The following is a 13324-nucleotide window of genomic DNA, read 5'->3' as shown; positions in this document are numbered from 1 at the left end:
GGCTTTCAAAAAGGAACTGGATAAATACTTGAATGGAAAAAATTTGCAGGACTACGGGGAAAGAGCGGGGAAATGGGACTAACCTGATTGCTCTTACAAACAGCCGGCACAAGCTCGATGGGCCGAATGGCCGCCTCCTGTGCTGAAACCATTCTATGAATATGGAGAACACAGAGGTCCCAAAACAGATCCCTGGGGATATTGCTATATTGTGCCAATCTGAGAAACTACCATTTATTCCTACTCCCTGCTTTTTAAACCTGCAGCCATACCCCATATCCATGCTACCAGTTCACCTTTAATACCATAGGCCTTAATTTTTACAGATCTTTTATGTGGCATTTTTGAAAATTCAAAAATATCCTATCCATTGCATTCTTTTTGTCTGTACATTGGTAATTTCCACAACTAATTTGTTTAAATTAGTCAAGTATGGTCTTACTGTTACAATTTGTGGTGACTGTCCCTAATTGCCCAATATCTTAATGCATTATGCACTAATCATATTCCTTGTTATATTCCCCGGCAGTTTTCCTACCACCAGCATGAGTCTAACTTGTTGATCATTTTCTGCCTTAGCACCAATCAATTTTTTGAACAAGATGTAAAACTTAACTGCACTCCAGTCTAGAATCTTTGGAAAATTATGGTTACTGTTGCTGCTATTTCATTACTAACTTCCCTTAGTATTTGAAGTGTAAACCATCCAGGTTTTAGTCTCATTAGCCCTTTTCACATTTTTCTGGGTCGGCATGGTTAAAATTGCCCTTTTTATTTTTCAATTCACTATGGAAAGAATTATAGTGAACACCATCTTCAGTAATATCCTTTTGTTTTCAATGCTATAATCTTGTCATTAGTCATGGAACTGATTCTTTGGGCTCGATTTTCGCGTCGGGTTACCTGCGGGTTTCCAGCGGGGGGGCCCCGAAAATCCCGATATCCGGTCACGTGACCGGATCGCGCGGAAATCCCGGCCACTTCCGGGTACCGCGCTGACGTGCGGGGCTGCGCGCGCAAGCCCCGCTGGTGGGAATCCCGCAGGCAATTAAAGCCAGCGGGGTTCCACTTGAGTGTACTTACCTTGCTTGTTGAGGTCAGTTAATGAGCTGAAGCAGGTGTCAAAAGAGGAAGTGTGGGATTTTAGGTTCAAGGCAGTGAGTTTCACACACTGGGGGAAACAGTCTCTCTCCAACCAGGCGTGTTGCAGCCAGCAGCCTGTGGCAGGTGCCAAGGTGCACTCCACGGGGGAGAGCCCTCACCCACGCAGGAGGCCACTGCATCACATAGGGCAACCCCTGCCCCCCACCACCCCCCGCCAAGCCAGAGGACAGACCGACACAAAACCGCAGCCCCAGTCCGAGGAACCACCCACCTACCCTGCACAACCCCTCAGACCAACACCTGCCAGATGGGTGGTGCGTGGACACCCTCGGAGGACGAACAGCATGACCAGCCTCGCAGTCCACGCCGTCCGCCGCAGAGACGTGGAGCCCCCCAACACGGTGTTGTTGCACGCCCACCTGCACAGCAGGAGGGAGGGCTACCGCAGGGAGAGACGCATCGCAGAGGGCACTACCCTCGCCACAGGGTCCACAGACCGAGGCGCAGCTCCCCGGACCTCTCCGAGCAGCAGTGCACAGGGAGGCGCAGATTCGCTCGACATGTAGTTGTGGAGATCTGCAGGCTCTTTCATGCCGAGCTGCTCCTGGCTGGCCCCAGCACCAACTGCTTACCTGTCGCTGACAAAGTCACCACTGCCCTCCACAACTTCTCCTCCGCATCTTTCCAGGGTGCAGCCGGCTACACCGCCGATGTCTCTCAGTCGTCTGCGCGGAAGAGCCCTGCAGATACACCTGCACCTACTCTGCAGTAACACGATGGGTGGCATCAGTGGTGGGTCCTCATAGTGATACCCAGGAGCGGGCATTATTGGACACAACGGACAGGATTCGCGGAGACATGGCAGTGGTGGTGTCAATATAATGTGTGCTGTTTGTTGCTCTGAAATTCAATATAGGTAACACCCAGGACAAACCCTCAGACACCCTTGTGCACCCCCTTCATGCTCACGACACATTTGCCTTACGCTGCCTACTGCACATATGTGATGCATGCCCTGTGGCTGCAGCACAGGTGGTGGCAGGTTGAGTGAGGCTGGCCGTGAGGGAGATGCACGAGAGGGTGAGTATGGGATGGAGCAATGAGATTATATGAGGATTGGGTTGCGTGTTAGTGGCAGGATGAGTACTGGCGAGGTGAGTAGGTGGAGGTAAGATGAGGATGGGGTTTGAGTGGGTATGAAGGGTGATGTGACAGAGTAGTGTTGGCGGTGCCGAAGGAGATGTGGGGTGGGGGCAGTGTTGTGGCAGACGGAGTGTAGGGGAAAGACTTCGTGTTCTCACTGTGGCTGACCTACTGCGGTCATTGCAGCGCCTCCTGCACTGTATGCAGGTGGGCGATATGTTGGTGGCGCAGGTGACCCCCTCTGCCACCTCGAGCCAGGCCTTCTTGGTGGCAGAGGCAGGCCGCTTCCTCCCGCCCGCCGGGGGGAAGATCTGTGTCCTCCCCCTCCTCCTCACCCCATCTGATGATACCTGGGGTGAGGCATCATTAAACTGGGAGCAGCCTTCCCCCTGGGCTGCTCCATGCTGCAATTTGTTCCATTGGTTGCAGCATCTGTCAGTGGAGGACTGCCCCTTTAACTAGAGAGCCTCCAGCTGACAGATCGTACTGCGCATGCGCAGCCCGCTCGACGCGCAGACCAGCAGCGTGGACCCTGGAGGAGCAGGTAATTGATTCCTATTAGTGTGTTGCCTGCTACGATCGCGCGGGCAACCCACTAATTTCGCCAAGCGTGTTGACCACGCTCCCGGAGGACCACCCGCTGGGAACCCGCAGGCCTGCTAAATTCGAGCCCTTTGTCTTTGCATTCTCCATCTCCTCTGAGAAATTTACTATGAGGAATATTTAGTTCCCAGTCCTGCCTTAGCTGAAACCAACCAAGTTTCTGCCAAAGCTATGACCTACCTCCTCTTGGTCCTATTGTTCCCCAATTTTGTTCCTAATGCTTCAGGCATTCATCCATAGACAGTTCAGTCCTGTCTCATTGTTACTTCTCGGTCCCGTCTAGTTTTTCCATTTTATTTCCTCAACTATACTTAACTCCTCTCCATCTGCTCTCAGGTAAGTCTCTATCCCATTTATTAATCATAAAGTTTTTAATATCACTGTAATTGCTTTTGTTTCAAAATAAGCTAATTGTTTAATATCTGTTTTAAGTGTATTAATTTTCCTTTACTTGTTTCAAACAGTACTTTGATTGTATTCTTTAGTTAAAACATATTTTATTTTGTCTGTGTATTCCAGAATATTGGAAAAAAGATGTCATGTCAGCAGTTTATTTCTAATCTAGATGGCCTTAATGGTGGGAAGGATTTTCCAAAAGATTTATTAAAGGTATTGTTCACATTAATATAATAATGGCTATGTTATACCAAGCTATGTAAAGTTTCATAAACTAAAATGTCTTTGTAACCATGTTAAATAAGAAATGATCGCTTGTATAACTACAAAGAACTGAAACATCTGTCAAATTACAAAATTTGTGCACCAATGCATAACAAATGTACTGTGCCATAGAATGGTAAGATACACTTAATGAGTTCCCGATCTTAATTACTTCATTATATGCAGGTTTCCACTAGAGGCTGAGCGTTTCCTCACTGGAAGTATTTCAGGATAAGTCACCCTCAACCACTGTGACCCACTTACTAGTGATCTGTACAAAAGTATTGTAATGTACCCCCTTGCTGTGACCTTAATAGTAGAGCCTGTGACCCAGTTGCCTGTCAGCTTTATTAACTAGGGAATTGTATTTGATGTCCAAACACCTAGAGAAAGGGGAGGAGAAATAATCAAGTTAAATCTCTTGCTGTAGATGTTATTAAATTAAGATTATTTATACGTGGTTGATTGAACTGTACATTTAAAAAGACCAAGGACAAAGAAAAGTTAATAGTGATAAACAAAACTGGAGAATAAATTTGGACTGGGACTGTACAGCACAGTGCACATTTTGGAGATAATTAAGGCATTCACATCCCAGGTTGAATTTCAGATTCTTCAAGCGAGCTCTGCCCCAGGTGCTCACCTTGCCCATATCAAATGGGCATGACTAATTCACCTGGTCTGGCCTAGTGAAATTAAATTCGTAAATCTAAGTTTCTGTTGTAAAAGTTGACATTAAAGTTATGTATTTTTCTAAAGAAGTATTGATATTTCGTTGCCTTTTTCTCCTTGCATTAGTTTTTGTTTCAGTGGAGGGTACCATTTGTCCATATTAATATTTCTTTTTTTATATAAGACCTTTCTACAGTATTGTTGTTTGTTGCTGCAGTTCAAGTTGCAGCAAACAAAGTTGAACATGGGAATTCCTTTGGGAGTTCTGATTTAGATGAGGAAAATGAGTTCCTGAGGCGACATTATGTGCAGGTATAATGACACCTGAGGCATAGAAGGTAGGATCCTAATTTGCATATTTAAACAGCCTCCTGCCCAAAATAGGCAGGTGTGCTGTTCACCCATTTACAGGCCCACCTGAAAATTGATTCAGGCAGGCCTTGGGGCCAAGGTGCCTCCCCCAACCTTCAACTACTCACTGCCTTTCAGGCAGGAAATGGGTGGCTGTAGTTGAAAATCGCCCCATTACGTCTGTACCCCAGCACCCACATTTATATTCTGATCCTGCTTTTGAGCATGCAAGAGGAGACCTGTCTTTATTGCTTCCACTTCATTAGGCAGGCTGGCACACAGCTATGTGATCTAGGAAAGCCAGGGTGCACCTCTAAAGCTGAGCAAAGATACCCAAAATAATCATTGTCTTGCTGGGTTTTGCTATCCTGACAAATAAATACTGAGGAACCAAAGGAATCCATACTAAGGAACCGTCTGGGTCTTGCCTCTCAGCGTAGGTCTAGGGATGAATGATGCCTCACTTGGCTCGCCAAACTGTCTTAGATTTAATCCAGTTCAGATCAAATTGAATTTAGTTTACTAACCCTCAATTGGGTTACCCTCAAGCTGCTGAGTTAATTTACTTTTTCTTGCCAGATCATCAAGGAAGGAGCCAGACCAAATATCATGCGCTAAGAACTATTTATTGGTTACAAATCACAACTTAAAATTAAAGTTGGGCACACAAAGGCTTAATAGACATGCATAAGTATAATTAGAGTTATCTAGCGGTTGAGCAACAAATCATTAATGAACAGAATTACCTAACAAAATGAGTAGCAAAGCCCTTTTTGGCAATGGGGTTATCCATTCCAGTTGGATCTTCAGTTCTGTCTGAATCCACCTTACACACGAGTGACGATATCTGAGCTGACTTAACTCTTGTCGTTCTCTGATCTCAGAATCATATAAAGTTAGGTGACACTTTTCTCTGCCTGCAAACGGCTCATACAGCCTCACAAGCTAACTCGGTATTTTACTGCTTGTCCTAATATGCTGTACATGTAAAGGCACTTCTCTGCGTTTGCTAGGTAAAGGTTCTTACAGAACTAACAGAGAGACTGCTACTTCTACAATGACAAAGAGTGACAGCTTGCTCTCTCTAGAAAAAGATTACTGCAGATTGTCTACTACTGCTGACTACAGATTGTCTAACACTGATTGACCTGAGGGGTACAGAACCTTCTATTTTTATATCTTAATTTTAAACGAATATCTCCCTACATTCACTTAATCAATCAAGCTGACACTGATATCAGAAGGTCTCGCCCCTACCCCCCTTGCATCAATCAGACATGAGGAGTCCTGTGGCTGTCAATGAGTCGCTGGGCATAGCTTTTCCCCTACCAAGACAGACTTTGTTTTGATTTTTATGACCTCCCATGACTGATATTGCATTTCCTGATAGTTTTTTTCACATAAGTGGGAAGGGATCACATCTTTATGTTCCATTAGGTGTCATCTAAGTGGTTTGAGTTAAGGATAATACTAGTAAGGCATGTGCAGTCACCCTTCAACAAAGCTGCCTCATCTGTTCTTTCTCTTGCCATACCCCAGGTTCAAAATAGATCATCGGGTATCACTGAAGGACTGTGAATCCTGCCGCCATGGCGCGCACTCTCTCTCTCTCTCTCTCTCTCGCCGAACTCCCAGCCTGTCAAATCCGGGAACAATAGATTCCCCTAACTTGGAGCCCAAAGTTTCCAAAATTCCTGTCACAGCATCTGTGAGAGAAACTTTGGCCATGAATTTCCTCATTGTCTTCAGCATTTATGTCATTGTTACATCGTTATTGTGCTAAAACGATCAAGGAAATTTTGTTCTAGAGCATTTGGGTCATTTACCCCATTATTCGGTTAAACACAAATTTCCTCTTTGTTTTAACAGTGCAAATCTCACGCCCATTAAAGTCCCTCAGGACTCATTTGCATAACTGCATAGTTCAAGTACATAGATGTTTCCTGGGTTTACACTGCTCCTGCACTCAGTGTAAATTTGTACCCCAAAAAACTTGTGTAACAGCTCAGAAAAGTCTTAAGTGAGGAGTTGGTGAGCTGAAGTGTACACAACTACAGGCTTCTGAAAAACTTATTTTTAAACCTATTCCTTGAAATTTTATATCATTGACACCTGCACTTCATTTTACCATAGTACTTTCGTCTCTTCCCAGAAAAGAAATTTTGGACCCCCGACTTCCCCCCACCCCCACATCCACACTCAAATCAACTTTGGACAAGGGATGGCTTTCCCCGCGGCATACCACTGTATGCCATCATAATGGAGGAGAAGGTGCAGCAGCAGCATTTTGTGGCCAGAAGAATGAGGCAGCATGGCAGAGAATAGCAACCTACCAGGTACAACCCTCCCCAATATGTGTGCTGGTCCTATGTGGAACATCTCCCTGGAGTTACGTCTCTTCAAGGATGCTGTTGGGCATCTCTGCCAACTTCATCATGAAGATTTGCAGACGCACTCCATTGCCACAACTTCTCTGTCCATGGCAATTAAAGTGACTTTTACGACTATAGATCCCTCTTTCATAGAGCAGCCGAATTCACCCTTTTTGGCATCACCGCCAAGCACACACCCACATGGCACTGAAGGCACTAACTGAGCAGCGCTGATATGTGAATAGGAAGGGATTCCATTCCCAGGATATCAAGCTCATCTATGATGCAAACCAGGCTGTGGCCTCATTCGCCGCTGCAGGGCGTCTTCATTGACTGCAGTGGCCGCACCTTCGCCTTACCTGCTTCTACGCACCCAACAGATGACACCAAAGCAGATCTTTTTGGCCCAGCCTGACCTTGCCAGGAATCCTCGCCTGTGTGAAGAAGTCTAAACCTACTTGAATGGTCTATTTCTTGACTTACTGTAATATTCACAAAAGGCAAATCTCAAGACAAGTGATCAGCGTATTTCAAAGCAAACATTTCTTTTATTGCAAGCCAAGGGGATAGAAGGTTGAGTGTGTGAAGATTAGGCTGTCAGTTTAGGGGTGTGTGACAATTGTGATTGGAGAGGTAAAGTGAAAGATGTGAGGATGTTAGTGGAGGAAGGTGTTTTAGAGTTGTGCATGGCAGATGCTATGTGTAAATAGATTGGAAATGCCCTTACCCAGAGTGTAGTGTGTGTGGCTTTAAGTGGTTGGAGTGTGGTGGTGCCCATAGTGGGCAGGGAAGAAAGGAAGAGCGTAGGGACATGCTATCCTTGTCTGGCCTGTGAAGTGTTTTCATTTCTTTCTGCACTGGGTGTGGGTCAGTGCCAGTGGGAGCTCCCTGCAGGCGATATAATGTTGGTGTCTGGCTTGGTGAAAGAAAGACCCAGGAAAGAAAGAATTTGTATTTATATAGCACTTTTCATGCTCTGAGGACACCCCAAATTGCTTTACAGCCAATGAAGTACTTTTGCACTGTTGTAACATAGGAAACGCGACAGCCAATTTGCACATAGTAAGATCCCACAAACTGCAATGAGATACATGACCAGATAATTTTTTTTAGTGATGTTGATTGAGGGATAAATGTTGGCCAGGACATCGGGGAGAACTCCCCTGCTTTTCTTCCAATAGTGCCAAGGGATCTTTTATGTTTACCTGATAGGGCAGGTGGGGCCTCGGTTAAATGTCTCACCTGAAAGACAGCACCAATGCTGCACTCCCTCGGTGCAGCACTGAAGTTCCAGCCTAGATTATATGCTCAAGTCTCTGGAGTGAGAATTAAACCTGCAACCTTCTGAATCTTCTCTAAACGTTTTCCCATCCCTTTACCTCTTCTACTGCTCCCTCAACCCCACTGGAGGATCATCAACCACCATTCTGCTCCCTAGTACCCCCTCATAAAGTTTGCTGTCTCGTGAACAAGATCCCAAGGTCCTCATGGGTAGATCTAATAACATTGTGGTTGACAGAAACTCCTTCCGCCTCACGAAACGCTGCATTCTAGCACTCGCTGTGGTAATACAGCACTTATTGCCAAGTCCCATCTTGGTTTCTTACTCTATTCTTCTAATACTTTCTCCTCATTTGAGCACTGCACTCTCTTCCATGTCATGCCAAACTCCACATCTACTTCCTCTTCAAGATCTCCTCCCTTCTTTCCTCCCTTAGCCTCTGCACTGAGTGACTCTTCAATCTCAGTGATTTCAACTTACACCGAAAAATTTCAGCCTCTTACTCTGACTTCTCTCTCTTCCTGTCCTCAATCAATCTCAGGTTTCACATGTCCCCCTTCTTCATCTACATGCTGCCCCCTCTCACATTATCTGTAGGCATAGGAGTAGCTTCTAATGTATACAGCTCTATTTCTCTACCACCTCCCTCACCCCCAGAATTGCTTCTGTGCTTTCAGACTGTTTGACTGACATTAAGTTGTAAAAAAAATTTCCTTAAATTGAACACTGCGAACAGTGAAGCCATCATTTTTTGCCTCCTGCTGTAAACCCCACTTTCTTGCTACAGACTCCACCCCCCTTGCTCAGGTTGAATCGGGCCATCTGAAACCTGAGTCTCTTTTTTAACCCACAGCTGAACTTCAAACTCCACATCCTATCCATTACAGGACTACATACTTCTACCTCTGTAATACCACCTGCCTATCCCAACTCCATCCCCTTCGCTCAAACCTTTATCCATGCTTTTATCATTTGTAGACTCAATGGGGTCTAAATTTAACATTGTTGCACATGTTATGTGGGTCTAAAATGGACGCAACAATAATCAATTTAGCAGTGCAGAGGCCCGCACCCAATCTGCAGGGGCATTCAGACCACTGCTGAATTGGTCAGGGTATGTTTTTTTACACATTATTCAATATTGAAATAAGGCTCCTGTGCTCATTTTGACCTGGATTCCTAAATTCAACTGGCAATTCCTGGTCTTGAGCAGCCTAACAACAGCCACTTCCTTCTACATGATCTGTATCCAATGTGATAGCTTCTTTCCTGGTGCTCCAACAATGACATCCCACCATTCTCTAAGTTGGGACAACTGCACTTCCACGTCAGCCTTGGACAAGTTAGATGCTCAGCTTACCCCTCTTGTTGCAGCCATTTCACTCCGTCTTCCAAAGGTCAGCTCAGCTCTTTAACTGCATAGAGCTCTTTAAATAAGGAAATTACACCCTTACTCTGCTCCTTCTGAATTTTCCACCATTGGCGTATCTCGCTTCGTTTGGCGGGACTTTTAGCCATGTTCTGCCAGCAATGTTGAAATTAGCTGAACCCGGGATGTCTGCTGGTCGTGTTCTGCCCTGCTGCACTTGTAGGCCTATCAGAAATATATAATGTAATTTTAATGATGCCACCATGCATCTCATTCTGTATTTAGCAATAGCCATTAGTACTTTCAATGCGAAACACTTTGCAAATTGTATTGTCTGCACGGAAGTCGCAGATAATTTGGTTTAATATATTATGTTACATGATACAGTGATCTTGTTGCTATAAAACAGCGTATTGTCTAACTCAGCATGTCACTGGAAATCCGCTATTATTAATAATTTATATCAAGTTAATTAATGGATTATGTGCAAATTAAGTTTAATGTTTGCCAGTGAATTCTCATTTAAAATAAACAGGACCTGGTTAGTAGAAAAGAATATATGCACAGTTAAGCATGGTTGATCTGTACATTCCTTTCACATGTAGTCCAGCTTATTCAGATTCATACTTTGGATTAATAGCTTCACAGTAAATTTCTGGGATCCTGTTGCTGAAAAGAAAAATTGAAAGATGTTGCTAGTTCAATCCAAAACCTCACAGGACAAAGCTGTTTAAGTTATTTCCAAACAAAATTTTATATTTAATTCTTGTGTCTCTAAAGCTCCACTGAATGTATTCAGGAAGCACCTTAATTGGAGAGCTCTAGGACTCCTTTATTGCTGGTTGTCCAAAGGTTGTTCCTTGACCTCAATTCTTAGTAATTCAAGTTGATTTTTATTGATTCACCCATCTCTCCATATCCATGAGTCCTGGCCACTCCAACTGGTATTTTATAATATTTGATTTTTCAGCCTATGAACTGAGTATTATTGCTGTGTTTTTTTTATTTTCAGCATTTGGGTTAAGAATACAGTCCAGTCTTTTTTTTACTTTTCCACTTGCCACTTGATTTCTGAAATGATATTGATGTCTTACGCTAAGCTACTACTCAACTTTTTCAGGGTTCATGGGCAGCTGTGAAATGGATTTTTGATATTTATTTTGCTGGGTTCCTGGAGTTGAATCTGCCCAAAATGCACACTTCACATATGCTAACACAGAAGTAAATATATTGTTGAAAAAATATTGGCCTTGAAAATCCATGGCCCGCAATCTCGGCAGTTACACTAAAATTGTGCCCTCCAGCACTGACCCTACTGGAGTTTGCAGGGTCAACAGGAGTGCATCTAATTTGAATGCGGCTGATGAGTACCTGTGCCACTACGAATGCATCTCAGGCACATGCCTGCCCCATGCAGCTGGAAAATACGGCACCTGCTTACCACTGGGGAGTTTGGCATTGCCCAAATCCCATGTGCCTGGCTGGTTTCCAAGCCTGGATTAAGTTAGATCCAGGGGGGTCTCCATTCTCAGGAGGGGGGAGCGGGTGGGGACCCGGTGCAGCAGCAGCCCAAGTTATTTTTATGTAGCCTGGAGCAGCACTTCTGCTCCTTTCAGCCTCACAAAATAAATTAAAACTTAACCTGATGGGCTCCTCTTCAGCTAGACTGCCAGTTGATCTTGGCTGAAGACTGTAAGTCACTTCCCACCATTTTTGGGGCACTACCGTCCCGATTCCACTGGGTGGGATGCCTCACCGACTTAAGTTTTTAAAAAAAACACACCCTTTCTTCAGGGGTCCAGGCATCCGCTTATGCCCATCTGGAGGTTGGTATGCCTCATTTCATTCAGCATACTGGCTTTCAGTCCAACATTGGGTCCTGACTGAGCCAGGGAAGCAAGAACTCCGAACATAGGGATTCCCCAACCCACTCTCTCCTTGAGCTGCTCCTGACATCATTTGACTTCCAAGTGGTAGATAGAGATTCTCCCTCTTACAGAACTGACCGGAACATCTCGGCAAAAGCAGCAACCCAGCAAAACTGAGTCCCTGCCATTTTGCAATGGGGCCCATCAGAGTTATGGCAGAAGTCCAGTGGATACCTCACAGATTTTCATGTCTATTGTTTATAAAGTGCAGAGTTGTACAGAGCATCTAAGAAGTACAAGAATCGCTCCTTAGCCATCCATAACCATTACTTTACCTGGTGTGCCACTCCTGGCTTCGATTGTGCTGTGGTGCTGAATTATTTGATGGGAAAGACACAGACTTTTCTGCATCAAAATCTATTCCAGAATGATTACTGGCACAAACTAAGGTAGAAATAACTGTATTCAGTATGAATGCAATAAAGGGATATGAATGGGATACAAATATCTATGGTTGGAACCTGTGTTTAAAAAAATAACGTGTTAGCATTTATTTAAGCTTCATGGACAAACATTATCGACTGTATTAAGTTTACACATGAGGGCCAATTCTACGTAGAGCGCTTGGGGCATTGCACCTCTCTGGCACCAATTGTGGCTCATGGATTCAAGAATGTCGGCCTCAGCACACACACCTGCCGACGACCCATACCGATCCCACAGGTTCTGATTTTAGCCTGCTCTTCTGAGCAAATGAGAGGAACACCCACCAGAAACCAAGGGGTCCTTCTTTAAATATGCAGATCGGGCACCAAAGGCGTCACTGAGGCCCGACAGCTAATTTAACCAGAAAAAGTAAAGCTTTTTAACCATTTTTTTTATTTTCCAGTTTTACAGTATGTTTTAGGTACTGAAGTCTGTTAAATTTTTTAGACATTGTTATGAAAATTCCTTTCCTTCATGTTTTAAAAAAAAAATCTAAGATTTTTTTTTCTTCCAATAGTATGTTATGTTGATGTGGAATCTAAAATAGCTGAATTCTATGGAATGCCAACTGTAATTGAAGCAAGACTTCAGCAGAGCATGAAGAACTGAAAAAAGGGGGACATGAAATAGAAGTACTTACTGTACAAACTTTCAGGGGAGCTAAAGAAATGCCAAGGCATTTAACTGAAGAGTTCCATTGCGATCAGCAAATCAAATTAAAATTAGTGATGGGGATTGGTTTCAAGCACCACAAGTACAGTATTTCATGGCTGACATGGCACAAGATGAAAGAAAGCATGCAAGGGCGATTATCAGGCACCAAGGATGGACTATCCACACCTGTCATTATGCTATCAATCAAATCTACAAGCGCTGGCACACCTATCTGACAATGATTGTGGGAAACTGGCTCTTCTGGCTCTGAGTCAACACAGAGCCAGTTTCAGATGTGTACCATCAGCTGCAAGGACACCTCCACTGCCAGTCAAAGTCACTTCCTCCCTCACCTTTTATGCCTCTACCTTCTTCCAGGCCAGTATAGGGATCATCTGCAGATCAGCCAATATGCTGCTCATATGTGTGCCTAACAAGTGACTGATGCATAGGTCAGCATAGCCAGTGAGCAGAAGTAGCAATATGACAAGCTGCCCCAATGTCTACATTTTTCAAAGCAGATGGGTCATTGATAGTAATTTTGTGGACATTCTGCAGCCCATCTTGTGTCAATAAATGACCGTAAAGTTAGGTGGTGCTAATTTGATGTTTTGAACATCTGAGTGTGCTGGAATATGAACATAAATGATAAACACCAAAAGAGGTGCAAGCTTGTGTGAGTGCTTGGCATGGATTAGTAGTAAATGTCGAACAAGCTGGCAGGTAATACTTTGTGCTATGCATACTTGGGCCATCTTTC

At 44.3% G+C, this 13324-nt stretch overlaps 1 protein-coding gene across 1 annotated transcript in view; it reads left to right on the top strand.

The window, feature by feature from the left end:
- The window catches only part of LOC137332457 (PH and SEC7 domain-containing protein 2-like), a 149272-nt gene that overhangs the window by 91056 nt on the left and 44892 nt on the right, over window positions 1-13324 (top strand). The window contains exon 7 of the mRNA XM_067996315.1: window positions 3370-3459. Within this exon, the coding sequence (XP_067852416.1) occupies window positions 3370-3459 (90 nt within the window). The remainder of the gene's footprint in view (window positions 1-3369; window positions 3460-13324) is intronic.

This window comes from Heptranchias perlo, chromosome 14 (assembly GCF_035084215.1).
Source record: "Heptranchias perlo isolate sHepPer1 chromosome 14, sHepPer1.hap1, whole genome shotgun sequence".
NCBI classification, from domain to species: Eukaryota; Metazoa; Chordata; class Chondrichthyes; order Hexanchiformes; family Hexanchidae; genus Heptranchias; species Heptranchias perlo.
This window is presented reverse-complemented; position numbering and strand designations above follow the sequence as displayed.